Source organism: Pomacea canaliculata, linkage group LG14 (genome assembly GCF_003073045.1).
Source record: "Pomacea canaliculata isolate SZHN2017 linkage group LG14, ASM307304v1, whole genome shotgun sequence".
NCBI classification, from domain to species: Eukaryota; Metazoa; Mollusca; class Gastropoda; order Architaenioglossa; family Ampullariidae; genus Pomacea; species Pomacea canaliculata.
In genome coordinates, this window is record NC_037603.1 from 12,348,094 (window position 1) to 12,363,576 (window position 15,483).

At 42.3% G+C, this 15,483-nt stretch overlaps 1 protein-coding gene across 1 annotated transcript in view; it reads right to left on the minus strand.

Annotated features, from left to right (window-relative positions):
* Positions 1-15,483, minus strand: part of LOC112555463 (protein Wnt-11b-2-like) — a 62,968-nt gene that overhangs the window by 10,908 nt on the left and 36,577 nt on the right. The window contains 3 exon segments of the mRNA XM_025223887.1: positions 6,160-6,267; positions 6,269-6,408; positions 6,411-6,443. Coding sequence (XP_025079672.1) covers positions 6,160-6,267; positions 6,269-6,408; positions 6,411-6,443 — 281 coding nt within the window.

Sequence of the window (15,483 nt, forward strand, 5' to 3'; positions counted from 1 at the left end):
TTTGCCGAAAGTTTGAACTTCATAATGGCATTTGTTTGTTTGTGTTTTAAATTCTCATTAGCCCATGAGTAGACCTTTAAAAACTTTAAAAGTCGAACTAACCTGTCGTAGTAAGTCCTAAAAAATTTAGTAGTTCAGCAAGCGAATGAATGAAGGGTCGAGATACCTTTATCGCAATTTTGTGAGAACAATTGTCGACTGACAAAGATCAACATTGGAAGTAAATAAGCGCGGGTCATGAAAAAAAAATTAATGAAGGAGACAAATATGTTTCCATAAAAGTCGGGACCAGCTTCAAAATGTTTTTATTGTTTCTCTTAATGCTCACGAGCCATTGTAATTTCTTGTCTCTTAAAGCAAATTTCACCGACACTCCCAGGGTGGACACTGATGGCAAATGAAAAATTGCACTCACCCCTAAAACAATGAAAACAGAATTAGAATTTTTATCTGAATATATTTAGAAATGTAATGAGTAGAAGAGTCTTAGACCAAAGATAAAACACTAATAATAGTTTTCCAAACACAATTTTAAAAAAGAGACATTAACAAATATTTAATAGTAAGATATTATTATAATATTTATTTAAACTAAAAATTTTGTGTGGAATAATTGGTGCGGGATTTAAAAACACTTTACAGAAGGATATATTTTCAGGTCTATAAATATAGACCAGATACTTAATCTGTAATAAAATAAATTTGAAGGAAATCACGTACACGCACACGTACACACACGCAAACTCACTATCCACCCCGCTGTCTGTTTTAATTCTAAAAATAAACACCGTATCGCACTCACGTGTGCGCCATTTTATTCAGGAATTTAATGTATTCAGATTCTTTTAAGATGTCCATTTCTATCATCGACATTTTACATTATCTTATCGTCACTAAATTCTCTCCACAGTCATGCTTTGATTCGGGGCCTGGTCAAAAATGTTTTCTCGCCATTCGCCGCGCGAGATGGGATGAGTAAGAACAAGTATCTCAGACATATATGCATCTATTCTATCTGCGAGTGATAGAGGAATACAGGCTTGGAGATAACAGGTGAGCGGAGAAATACGAACACAGGGTTTGAAAGGTGGTGGTGAGTGATTCAGGTCTTTCACCTGCCCGTGTTTCGCTCTCCTGGAGCTTTTTTTTCAAGTGACATACCTCCACCCATTCTTTCAAGCCGCAGATAAGACGGGAGAGGAGAAGATGAAGAAGAGTGACATGTTTTGGTTTCAATTTGACTTTTACAGGGACGGTGGAGATTGCCTGAGTGTTTGCTGGAGCTGATAGTCTGAGCACCGCTCACTGCTTCCGGCCCTCGGACAGGAGTCGAAACGATGGCAGCACAGCGCAGACAGACAGACAGACAGACAGACAGACAGACAGACAGACAGACAGAAAAGTCGAAAAATGCAATTAGCGAGCAAACATAAAGCATAACACACACACACCAACACGCACGCACGTCTAAATAAAATAAAACAAGCTCTCTATTTCTCTTATTTGTCTGCTTGTTTACTATCTTCCTCCAGAAACCTTAGTTGTTGTTTGCTTGCGTGTTTGTGCACGTGCGTGTAATGCCTACTCTAATAGGGAGTGTGCTTCGCGCGTGCCTACGTATAAGTATATTTAAAAAAATAACCCTTGAGTCCTGCTGGTGTGCTGTATTATTATTATTTTATATTATTATTATTATTATTATTATTATTATTATATATTATTATTATTGGATAAGTAAAAAACAAATAATCAATAAACGACTGAAAGATTTAACAAATAATATTTTTCCGTAAATCTTTTAAACCATTACTTGAAATAGCTTGAAAAAAATGGCTGCTGAAAGTGAATTGCATGTCTACATAACTGAAAATAAAAAAAAGGAATTCTGAGAGAAAATAGGAAAAAAGAGAGAAAAATATCAGAAACCGTTTATATGCGATCGCAAACTACACAGAACAGCGGTACAGCTGCATTAAAAAAAAATTATTCCGTACGTATGGACAAACTATGGACCTCGTAGAATAAATGTAGCTTTGTGTGCAATACATTTCGATATGACGATTATGAGTTAGTTGTATAGACTATATATGAGTGGTTATAATACTACTACTACTACTACTAATAATAATAATAATGTCTTATCACCAGTCATGGCGACTACGGGAAACGATAACGACTGTTGGAAGGAATCCCTCGACCGATAACCGGAATCGCTTTCAGTCGCTGTATCGCTAGTTGGCGTATCGTCGGTCGCTGTATCGCTAGACTGCATAAAACCAGATCTTTGAAATCATTGAGGCGTGACTGAGCAAATATGGTGTCCCTTTCTCAAAAAAAAAAAAAAAAAAAAAAAAAAAAAAAAAAAAAAAAAAAAAAAATCCGAGGATCACTGAAGAGGTTGAATAAAGAAAAAGGTAGGATAGAATGCAAAACTGAAATCGGAAGAAGAAATGAAAGCTCGACCCTCGGCCAAAAATCATTTAAAAAAATATCTTTCGTGCGTAAAAAATATCCTGAGTCGCCATTATTTAAGAAAAGATGTCTAAACTTTCTCTTCTGTCACTCTGGTGTTCTGCGGTAGGAGAGAGAGACATTTGTATTTCGGTTTCCGTTTCAACGTTTTACGACTGCTCCCCGCGAACTTTTTGCAGTTAACGAGGCTGTGTGCTTCTTTCTTCTTCCTTTCACCATAGACACGACTTTTGAATTTAATGACAGGAGATAAAATATTGTTTGCAGTTGAGAGTTTTGTCACGTAGAGAACACAACAAGTAGACGGCCCGCGCAAACAGAGGAGGGAGGTATGGAGCCACGGAGGGACGGGGAAGAAATGGAAGACGAGAAGGAGAGATAGAAGGGTGAAGAGACAGGTTGTTCCAAAAAGCTGTTGTGGGAAGGCACTGGGAGGTACCAACAGCAGGGTGGCGCTTCACGACATTTTGATTGATGACGTCAGAACTATTGCAATCTGCATTGTGTTTGCACGTGCATGACCTGATGGCGCGCAACCTTTGTGTCGAGGGCCTCCACTCGCGACGCACTGGGTGACACTGGTCACATGTCCCTACACCTCCACTAACTCATTCATTTCTGTCGTCTGCTTCACCTCAAGGGGTGCATACTTGCCCTCTGGTGTAAACACAAACTCATCTCTCGACTGTCTTAAAGGGCCTTTTTAGGCAAAATATGTATTAAGGACATATTGTTAACACGTGACCACGTTTGGCCAATTTTGTAGATATTGTCATGTTTCTCCAATATTTGACTATGTTTGTCACGTGATTTGTTTAACCGTTTTTTTTAATGTAAAGAGAATAGCCACACACTCAAGAATGTATGTGTACAGTGAAGAAGGCTCGATATCTCCTGCGTCGTAAAGAATATGGATTCTAGGGAGTGGACAACTCTCACTGTTGTATTCTTTCGTAACCGTTATCTCCCTTGAGAAAATTTCAGACACATTGTCATCTAATAAGGAGTAAGCTAATTGGACTCTAGCAAGCCACTGAGTAGGTACAAGTAATCTAAGCAAAGATCCTTTAATCAGTCTATCTAGTCACAACGCAGTCATCATTCCAAACATCATCCTGCTCATTGCTAGTCCCATTACAGTTTGACATTTGAATGTATTTGGCGCAAATGCAATAAAGATCACAGAAGTGCCCGGATCCAGCTTTCATTATGGTCAGGGATGTGTATCAGGTGAACAGTGCGCCGTCAGTCTGTCTCAATGTACCAGAGTTCACATTATAGTTGATGTAAATCTGTGACAGTTCACGCCAGAAATTATCGGCTTTGTTACAGGCCACACAGTAAATTAATCTCCGCCTGACACGCTTGCCACTGTACATTATCTGCCCTTTGTTAAAACTCGCACAGTCGTCGTCACAACCCGCCAAGATAAAACCATTTAAACTGCCACCCGGTCGGAGCTGGCAATACGGGTGTCGCCTTTCCACTACGACTCACGTGTTGGAGGTCCTAGTGAGGACTTGGTGTGAAATAAATAAACTCAGGGACTGCTGGACAAAGACCGCCGACCTCACTGGGGACGAGGAGAAGAACTCAGGGTGTACATTTCTAGAACTCCGACCCCTGCAAGCAAGAACAGCAGGAAACAAACAAAACAAGAAGATTTTTCACTGTCTGTCAGGCAGACAAAAAGAAAGGTCTGAAAAGAAAATATTTTAAAGCAACAAATATGCAATCGTGTTTTGAAATCGCGGGCAAAGATTTCAACCAGAAGTTGTGGATCTGAACAGTTTCCTCGGGTGTGGAGGTTGTTTTATAGAAGGATGTATGGACTCTTTATTCTTCTCCAGGTTAAGTATCTGCTCGCTTTATTACAATAACAGTTTGGTGATAATAAATTTCCTTAGAAACGAATTATCTGAAAAGGAAACCCTTGATACTGTCCATCAAGCGATGGTCCATGATGACAGGCCAGCCATTTTGTGCGGGAGGACAAACGAGAAGAAAGTCTTTCATCTTCCGTGTTGAAGAAAGTGGAATCAAAATTTGATGGATTCCTTTCCAGCCTTTTCAGAATATTTTTTGGCCTGGAGGTTGGTGGGGCGGAAATACCTTGAGAATTCGCAGTTTAACGGCACAGGCGGGAGCACTGTTGCTTCATTTTAGTTTAAGGACGAGCAGACGATTTCGTCATCAACAAATTTTATGGACAAAGATGGAGATTGCCCTGGTGAGCACTTCTCTTCCTCCTTCCTCTTTCTCTCTCTCATAAAAACACATATAAACATGAAGAGTGTGTGGTGGGGAGGGGAGGGTCTCCCTCCATATCAACTCTATGCCCCCATCATGTTCTCGTCCCACGTGATGTGTTTCCGCCAATCGTGGCTCAGCTGCCGCCCCACCAGGTCCCGAACTACTTGAATATTTCTCCGCGTCCACGCCCATCCCTCCTTTGGTGTTGCAGGCGGCGGAGGAAGGGTTAAGTGCGACCTGAGCTTTGTTGTGACATTCCAGCCACACACACACACATATTAGCATAATGTGATTCTCCCCCGCACTTGCAAGCCGCAGGTGAGAGACTATGGAGGGCGGCTATGAATATGTGGATCCTCCTGGCACATTACTGTTCTTTACGAGCCTGCGACACTCGGGTGGAGAAATAAAACAGACCTTTTCTCAGAGCATGGAAGAACATCGGGCAAATCTCTTTGCTCGCCACCCGACCCCTTTATTCACATTCGAAATAAACAAATAAATACATTTGTTGAACAACAAAAGAAGAGTTGCCGCGGAAGGAAGTCCTCAAAAAGTCTTGGAGACATTTAACCCTCACAAAGGTACCCCGATATAAAGTGAATTGAAATCCTGAGGGTGTGTTCACAAGTTCACTGCACACATGATGTTCTCAGGTTGCTGGGGTGGTTCATAGGATACAGAAAGGAATTATGAAAGTAGTAGCCATAACCCTTCATGAGGGAGGAGTTTCAGATTCTACTTGAGTTGATGGAGAGAGGTGTAAGACTCGGGACCACCTCTGAACTTACTCATCATTTGATGGTTTGTGTACTCAAGGTGTCATAATGACAGGTAATCAAGCGTATAACAGACATCTACCCACTAGTCTAATAAATTAGTTTATATTAGTGCAATAAATTAGTGTATATTAGTGTAATTAATTAACCTTACATTGATATAATATCTTAGCGGTATCGCAAAGTGAAATCCGATATGTAAACCCTGCAGGTCTGTATTGAAAGGAAATGTATACAATGTTGTCGTCGATATAAACATAAATTATTTGTTCTGTCATCAGCTTTCTTGCGGGGGTCAAAGGTCAGCTCTTGCCCGCAACCATTAGCCTCGCCACATGTAGGTGTGTTTATCAACAAATCCAGATACCCGACACATGACGGAGGTGATTTCTGCTCCTGCTGCAAGCCGCGGGGAGTACCCGGATGGCGGTTTGTAAACATACACCTGTCCACACCTGCTGACAACGGGGGCTTCAAAGAAAAACAAGTGAGGCGGTGACGCATGCGCAGAGAGACGCACCGGAGGAGAACCAGAGATACTCGTAATAACCAAACGAGGAAAATACATTGATATGACATCAAATAACAGTTTGAACAGCGACGACAGGAGTGAGGAGAGATATAAAGGGTACAGGGTATCATGGCAACCACTCACCGCCATGCCAGTCCCGAAGTTGTGTAAATCCATCAGCGACTTCGTCGACTTCTGATCCTTGCCCTTGCTGGACTTGAGGGAGGACTCGGCGAAGGTCTTGCTGAACAAGCGTGCCGAAGTGGACGTCGTCTCCACACCCACCCCACTTGAACGACTCACCCGGGGTGCCGGTGGGCAGCACGCCGCAGCTGCACTTGGTCGTCACCCCGATGCTGCAGGCGCGTGCGATGGTGTGCGCCAGGGACGCGCGGCGATGCTGTACACGTAGGCCTTCTCTCGGGTACCTGCACCCAGTGACGTCACACACACACACACAAATTAACAGAAACTGCTGAGACTGCACACTTGTTAATTGTTCTAGGAATATTTTATATTTTATATTTTACACTGAACTTTGAACTTTCTAAACATTTTCTCACAAGGGTGACTAAAGATGTTTTGTATTTGTAGCTGTATAATGTCCGATCTTGGTATGTGAATTATTTCTGACATTTTTCCCTTGGTATTTGTTTACCTTGAGAAAGTATTTTTGATAGTTAATTTATTTTTACTTGCTGAAGTAATTGAAGTATCTGAACTTGTTTATCTCTTGGCGTTGTATTCGCATCTGACTCGTTTTATTTTATTCATTGCTAGGACTCATGCAGCCTAAACAAGTAACATTTTCTTTTCTCTTTGTTCTTTACTTCACACCAAGACATTCTCGTTTCATAAAGAAAGGGGCCGCTCCTAGCGACATTAAGCATGTGCTTGACAACAGAACCCTTGGTGGGAGGGGTGGGCTGCAATTAATAAAATTCATTATACTTAACAATAAATTTAGTAGACTACCACTTAACAATAAATTCATTATACCTCTATTTTACAAAAAAAAATTCTCGGATACAAAAAAAAAACACCAACAACAACAACAAACAAACAAACAAAACAAACAAACAAACATAAAAACAACAAAAAACAACGAAGTAGTGTTGATGTGATCAGACATGTTACATGCTGTATTACCATTAAATATTCTATTACTATTTGTCGTCTGGGATACGCTGTTCTTTCTCGCCATGACCTGTTGACCCGGCCAGTTGCTTTGCCGTGACCTTAGCTGCTGACTCGGCGTAAAATACCTATCCCCCTCCCTGCTCAAAATATTTAAGTGCTATTGTCTGATCCATGAATGTAAACAAACACTACAACACTAAGATGACTTTCTACACCATCTACCGCTCCAGTCCTTCTGATCAGTCAGACACTTCCGGTCTGATGAACTTGACAATTCAGATTTTTGACCTTATGTTGGAGTTTAAATCCCCCTTGTCTTCCTTTCACTTCTCATCGCTTATCGTTCTCTTATCGTTTGTTTATCGATAATCCTTCGTCCATCAGCCACTACATCCGTCACATGAACTTTAGAGAGGCAGACTTCTGTATTTGTATATTACACCATTCTCTCCAACTTTCATCCGCGAAATCCCGCAAACCACTTTTGTGCACTTTTATCTCCCCCTCCCCACCTGCAACTTCAGCAAAAATATTTAAATTGGCGAGACGACAGGTGATGGTAAACACATTCACAAGGTTTATATAGATATACGATACTTTTTCAATAAACTCAAAGAAAAGACACGGTCTACTCGATGGCGACTGTGGAAATGACATTAGATTGTTAGATATCGGACTCATTATATTTTAACTTAAAAGCTTTTAATGGACTCTTTGTCCTTTCAGTGTGTTTTGGCAAGGCTGACCTGCCAACCTGGGGCCAGGTACAGGTGAGAGACGCATTCACTCATTTTGGAAATCGTCATATACTCTTTGAGAGAAATAGAAACGTGATAACCGCCGAATCGTTTGCCACTAGCGAGTTACAAAAAGAGTAGAGAGAAAAAAAGAGTCAATCTATTCCGGATTTTTAACATGAAAGAGAGTCAACACCCAATTCCATTTGTCAAAGTTTCCAGCTTCACGCGATATCACCTCACATCGATATGAGTATCGGCGCTGTATCGTTGCACCGTGACCTGGATGTGTCATGCGCGCCAGGTAACCCTCCGTGGGAGACAACTCTCCTAATTAACATTCGTGTGTATTCCTTCAAGGCTACGAGCTCAACGTTTTGACAGTTTGTCACCAAACCGCACACTCAGAGCCTGGTAATGACAGGCTGCTGCTGCAAAGGTGTTATTGTGCAGGTGCAAAAACAGGTGTGTGTGTCCCCTGTGTAGGTTTTGTGTAAATATACATATCTCATTCTCACATTGTGATGGCGAGGTGGTGGAAACCTCTCTCTCTATTTTAAAAAAAAAGATAGCAGATGCAAGCAAGCGAACATACGAACCAACACGCGCGCAGACAGGAGAAAAGACAGGTGACGAGACAGGTGAGACAATCAGCTGAGACATGACCAGTAAGAAAGACAGGTGACTACAGATGTGTGCCTGAGCCTGCACACAATTTTTTTTTTAAATCCTGAAAGTGCTCGAACTCTCTTTTCTCATTCCCATAGGTGTTCAACGATTTCTGGCTTTAAAACCATTTTTCTCCAACATTTCCCTCACAGCTTTAGGTTGTGGACCTACCCGAGTCAACAAGTGTGGACTTGACCCTCTGACCCCTTGTCTACAATGCTGATTCTCCATTTTTTTTTTCATTGCCACTGTGTTGATGCCATTCTTGACAGTCACGTGTGCGCCAAGACTGGACAGTTGTACATGTTGCTGTCAGTAACACAACCACCACCACTGCTATCACCATCATACCACTACAACTACAAACACCTGTAAGTCACAAAGAGAAAACTAGAAATGGATATTTTATTTGTAAAATTGAGCTGTGGTTACTGTATCTATGCTGATGGCTCTCAACATGAGAACACAATGAACTCTCTGTTTATCATTATTATAATCTCAAAACAAAGAGTTCATTGAATATTATATTTATATATTTTTTTAAAATAAACCGTTGGGGTGGCCTTTGATTCTGGGGTAAAGCTCTACACAACTTTATTGTTATTGTCTACAGACTTTTCCTTCAGGTGTATCAACGGACTTGATTATCTTTCTCTCTTTGATCTTCCTTGTTCTTCTCCTATCTCTCCATCTCACGATTATCTCATGCTGTGGTCTTCCTCGCCTCTCTCTCTCTTTGGAGCGCGCGCGTGTGAATAATGTGTGTTTGTATGTGTGTGAATAAATATGTGTCTGTGTGTTTGTGTGTGTATAGATGTATGTGTCTTGTGTGTATCAATGTGTGTCTCGGTGTGTGGATATATGCGACCCCGCGCATTCTCACCTGTATCCCCGCATGCCAATGTTCGCACCTCATCCCACCCCTCCCCAACCCACCCTGAGTGCAGCAACGACAGCTACAACAACAGCAGACGGCCTTCTTGTCTGTCTCCCCCATTAAAATCAGACACCACAGTCCTCCTCTCCCCTCCACCCCTCACCTGGTCCGTGATATCATTAGATGGTGCACCCCGCGGTCCACCCCTCTCCCCGGCGTTGTTTCAGGTAGAAGTTACTGGATGTGGCAACCCCTTGTTTGCCTGGCAACTCATTTCCACTGTGTGTCAGGTCCCATGAAAACAAATTGTTGCATGGGGACAAAATACCGCCGGGGATTTTTATCCAAGCTCCTAAAAAAATTATTCAAGAGATATTTCGAGTTTAATAGCATTTTACCCACAACAAAAATAACATTATTGTAGTTGATTATTTACAACTGTGAGCTTGTTTACTTTCTCCTAGATATACAGTTTTTATGAAGAAGTATTGTTTACAGGTAAATCACAAAATAACACGATTATGACACCAGAGACAGAAGTATGGGTACACTACATCTTGTGTTTATCGGGGTGGACCACACACAGCTTGATGCTCACATCATTAATATTGTCACGTGACCTACACGTGCACCATGCTCTCCCTCTGACACATGCACAGTCACGTGAGCTTTTCTCATTCATATTCTTTGACTCCTGTTGAACACACTACTTATCATTTTTTTCTCCTTTTGTTGGTTTATATTAGTGTGTTGTTGTTGTTGTTGTTGTATGTCAGGGTCTTTACAATATTTGAATGTAGTCAATTCTCTCATCTGTTGTTCCTTCTCTCTCTCACACACACACACAGCTAACAGCCAGCAGCTTTGCAAGAAAACGAGAGAAGGGAACCTTGATATATAAAGACAGATAAGTTAAATCTGTGTTGAAATATGTTTTACGGGTCACAGAGCTTCATCGTGAATTCTTAACAAATTCTTTTGACAATCAGACCAATCTCTGCTAGAAAACCTGTAAAAATCCAAAGCGACTGAATGTGTATAAACAACAATAACAAAACAGAAATATTCCTCAAGCAGAGGCCAATGGAAACGCCGGATGGACGGGACTAAGGGAAGGTAATCGAGCGAGCAGAATGATGCCGCAGTTACCTCCCCATCAAAGGCTACATTAGCACCCACGTGCTACTTAACCACCCGGCGCCTTACAAGTGGCTCGGGTGGATAGTTGGACAACACGACCCGCAGACCTTCCTCGCTCTTGTCGTCGGTCTCTTTGATCAACCGTCGTTTGTATCGACCAAGAGGCTCTTAGAAAAGGTGAAGAGAGACCGCCAGGTGAGCGGACCGACGATAAGAGAGAGAAATCTCCGTGGGCCATCTAATTGAAGTCTTCACGGATCACACTTCACAGCAAGCGCGTGAAGTCAGCGACTCTTGACTTGCATTTCCCACCAGCAAGCAAAGCCGGGTACCTGAATGCAACATTCTCAACACCCAACGATGGAGAGAGGGGATTAAAGTACCCGACGGAGTAGATGGGTATAACCGGGGTTAGTAAAGCTGCAGAAGATGTGGAGTTGATGTGTGGCCAGCTGTTGTCGGGAAAGAAAACACCCGAGCGGGTGCTTGCACAATGGGGTACACACCATTTTTCTCCAGTGTTCGATTACCGGAAGGACATAACACTCGTGCCAGGCTACCCGACAGCTGACGAACTAAACACTGGTAAACTCCAGGGCTTTCCTCGCACACTTACTGCATGCCTCAGCTCCAAACCTACAATCTTCTTCAGGGTGTATCGCGAGAGGGCGCTGCTGTCATTTTCTGCAGATAATTATACACACGGGTGGCTGGCATGACTAAGCTGTTGGGTGGGCATGTGGCTGGTGTTGGAGGCCAACAATCTTCTGCTCACCTCAACAGCACAGTGAGTGGGTGCTCACCATCTCATCTCATCCCCTCGCCATGATATCGATGAAAGCGGCTGAGCTCACCTTTACCTGGATATTATATCTGTAGCAAGGTGTGCATGGCGGATGATTTGCCCGGATGTTGCAGAAAAGGCGACCACCAGACACACATCATTTCAAACCTCTATTAGAAATATTTTTATATTTTTTATTTATATTTTTTATTTTATTTTTATTTTTTATTTTTTATTTTTTATTTTTATATTTTTTGTATTTTTTATTTTTGTATTTTTATTTTTTATTTTTTATTTTTTTTATTTTTTATTTTTTTATTTTTATTTTTTTTATTTTTATTTTTTTTATTTTTTTTTATTTTTATTTTTTATTTTTATTTTTTGCTTCTCTAAGCGCAAGTTTAACCTTTCATTGTTGGCAGTAAAGTGTTATTGTGCCAGTGAGCTTCACTCAGCCAGCAGTCGCAGGCCATGATCCCCCCGATTACTCAGGTAACACCGGAGGCAGCCTGCACATCACAGTTTATGGGCCACCCTCTTCAGACTCCAAACGATCCAACATTTTTTTTTTAAAAAACTGTCTAAAGTTTCCAACACTTGCGCCCACAACATCAATAAATCCTCTCTCAAAATTACGATGGAAAAAAATAAAGAACTAAAACAATAAACCCTAAATTAATCGCTCATTTTCTGTATATCATTATCAGCCATATACCTACCCCTTACTGTGAACTTCTGGTGTCAAAAGAAAACCCGACACAGTTATCTCTCGCTGGATATAAACAGTGGTCGGAGTTATCTGAGGAAAGGTATAAAAGAGAAATAAAATTCAAGTAAAAATAACTTTGGCGAAGACGCCGAGGGCTGGCTGTATGTCCAGAAACACGAGTCTGAAGCTGAGCAGTTTTCAAACGGCGCTTCCGACATTTATTTGAGGGACTGATTGCAGTTATCTGCCAAGGAAGCCAGAGTTGTCCTTTGATCGTCCACAAGTTATGATACGTCACGGCCGAGCCTCGGGCTGTGCTCCAGTTGGTCTTCTCTTGCTTTCAACCGACTCCAGGCCTCGTGACATTTGTGTCGAGGGCTTCCTACTCCAATCTATCTTATTCTTCTTTCATTCTGCTTGTTTTCATGACCTCTTTACGCCGGAGTCAGCAAATTATAATGCTCTGTCTGGTGCTACGGGTAATCTTACAATCTACAGCACGGTGTTGATTAAATAGAAATTGCAGATGAATGGACGGGCGATAAGGAAGACAGCTTGCTCGATTGAAAACTTGAAGATAGGAAACCTCGTTTTCGATAGAGGTACTAGCTTTATGAGAAGTGTGGAGAGAGACGAGATTAAAGAGGAAAGCTACTCTCTCTTACACAAACTCTCTTTTTTTTTCTCGCATAACTAACACACACACACACACACACACAGATAGAGAGAGGGGTGAGGGAGAGAAAAGACGATAGAAAAAAAGACAAGAAGATTTGGAAGGAAAAAATCCTATAAGCTTTTATAGTTCCTCGTATTACTAATTATATCTTTCTTTCAAAAAATATACGGGTAGATACCTGTCTTTGTGCAATTTTGTGTTTTTTGCGATGCAAACAATTCGAATAAATTTCTGTATTATTTCTATAATATCCTAAAAGATAATTGTGACCAACTACAGCGCCGGTAAAGACAGATAATCGCGTCTGGCTTGGTCCTGCAGGGAGACAACCTGACGTGCTCATGTCTGCGCCAAAGGGTTCATGTCCTTCGCATCTGGTTTAGTGTTCTTCGCTCTTCTACAGTTAGGTTAGTATGATTGGTTGTTATGGTCAGGCGGTCAAACGATTTTCATAGCCAACTCATCATCATCTATAAAAACATTAGACAGGAAGATCACAAATTTATCTTCCCTTGACTTTACACAACGAGGGGTGGTGTACCCGCAGTCAAGCAGACACCATTCAAGCTCTTGACCCCAACAGAACAAGATGGGCGGAGGTTTCATGAGAAAACAGCAATCTCAACTTTCTCTGTGTTCTTTGTTTAAACCCTCAAAGGTCACGCCAACGGACACAACGAAAATGACATTCAAGTCTGTGGAAAATAATCCCGCTGTCTGACAAGATGAAGAAAATATTGTCTGGAATAGATTATCGATGTTGAGTAAAATAATATTTTTCTCGTTTTGAAATGTCAGCTCTGTATGAATAGAACTTAACGAAGCCAAAACCTTCCCAAAAAAAAGTCTTTAGCGAGTCAGTGAAGGGTTGTCTGAGAGGTCGGACATCTTGGACGGTTGAAGCAGGAGCTGCCGCAAGTTGCTATTCCAGTTTTGAATGAGAGGTGATTCAGCAGCCACATTCCAAGCTGGGAGTGAACGAACGTCTCACCCATCAGTTAATGGTGGGCTCTCGATTGGCCTCGAGCAGGAAGTCCAACGAGGGCTCCTCTCCCACCACCTTGATTCATCCGAGACACAGAGACCGCGCTAACGAGCAGGCTCCCTCCCATGATGGTGCTCTGGGAACTCTTGTCCCTGAGGTATGTTAATGCCCCCCACGTCAACTGCTGATGTACTGCCAGAGGTATGCATTAAATTAAATTAGATGGCTGGATTCCGCTCTCTGGCCGCCTCGCAGGTCACTAAATCATTGGCACAATATTCGCCGATATTTTAAACTTTCCCTTCCCCTTTACTTAAGAATGGATCGTGGTGGTGGTGGTGGTGGTGGTGGTGGTGGCGATGGTGGGGGCGGTAGGTCCTGTACTATAGTGTTTAATCAATGGACAATCCGAATATTGGAAGTCGAACTAAAGGGAAGCAATCCAGGTGTTACACTTTTATATTTTATTTATTCCTCTCCGCGATGAACTTTTATCGTCGAGGCAGTTCGATGGCTAGAGTCACTTTATGTTCTCAGAAATAAACTTGAGCAAGGCAGCTTGTCGATTCAAAGAAATGACTTGTTTCCTGCAATAAAACTCAAGTGTTCAAATCTCGCGAGAACCATTTGGTTTGAGGAGGGAGAGAACCTCACGCGCTCCGCACGTGCCGACAAATGGAAGAAGTTGCGCACGCCAAGTGTCTCGAGGGAAAACTACAGCAGGGTAAACAAATTTCTTTGACATGAGGAAATTCGAACCCGACAAACGAAAGCCCTGGCTGTGAACGGCGCAGAAACACGGGGATGGATGGAGAGAGAGAAGGACTGGCTCCTGCACAGAGGGCGCTGCGGTGTGCAAGGGGTCGACAGGGGAAAGAACTCTGGGCGCCTAATGAAAAGGCAGGTGTGGCACTCGGAGTGATTTCCGCGGGAAACGACTGCTGAAACGGGTCTCAAACACCCTGGTCTGGCTCCAACACTGGGAGTCACGGCGCCCATGGAGGACCTGACGAGGGCTGTGCGCCATTCCTGTCTTCCCTCATTCTCTACCACCACACTCGTTAATGCTCGATAAATCAGGCGAGATGTGACAAGAAGTAAACCTCGTGGAATGGATAAACTTTTTCTTTTTGATATTTAAGTGAAGGTTGGGAAAACAAGCGGGGATTTCACTGAAAACGAATGAAGAAGAAGAGTGACACCAAAGGCCACACTGTCAATGCCTCTTGAGGGCGAAGGGGAAAAAAACTTAGGAGCGAGAGAGAGAGAAAGAGTGATCATGGCAGTTCACATCTACAGCAGACTGAAACTACATAAAAAAAAACTTTGAAAGCGGTGTCAAAGCGGAGTTTCCTTCCCTGCTGGTAAAGTAGATGGGTTTGGGAGCTTCAGAAAAAAAAGAAAGAAAAGATAAAACGCGCCACGTGTGAAATGTAATCAACAGGTGTAGTTACCTCTTCTCCTTTATCGTCTGACACAGCTCACCTATGGCCGCCCTGTACCCAGATAAGCAAATACATAAAAAAACAAAAGCAAGGGATTGGAGAGTAAGCTTCCCTTGCGGTGAAACACAACCAGAGCAAGTGGTCGGCTCTCACTCCATGTAATTTTTTTCTGAATGAGATGTTGAAGGGAATCTCATCGACTGTTATCAGTCGTCAGCCAGACTCGACCACAACCAGACTACATGCGAAACGATGCCCACACATTTACAGACAGGCAACCAACCACCCGACCAACCGATTGAC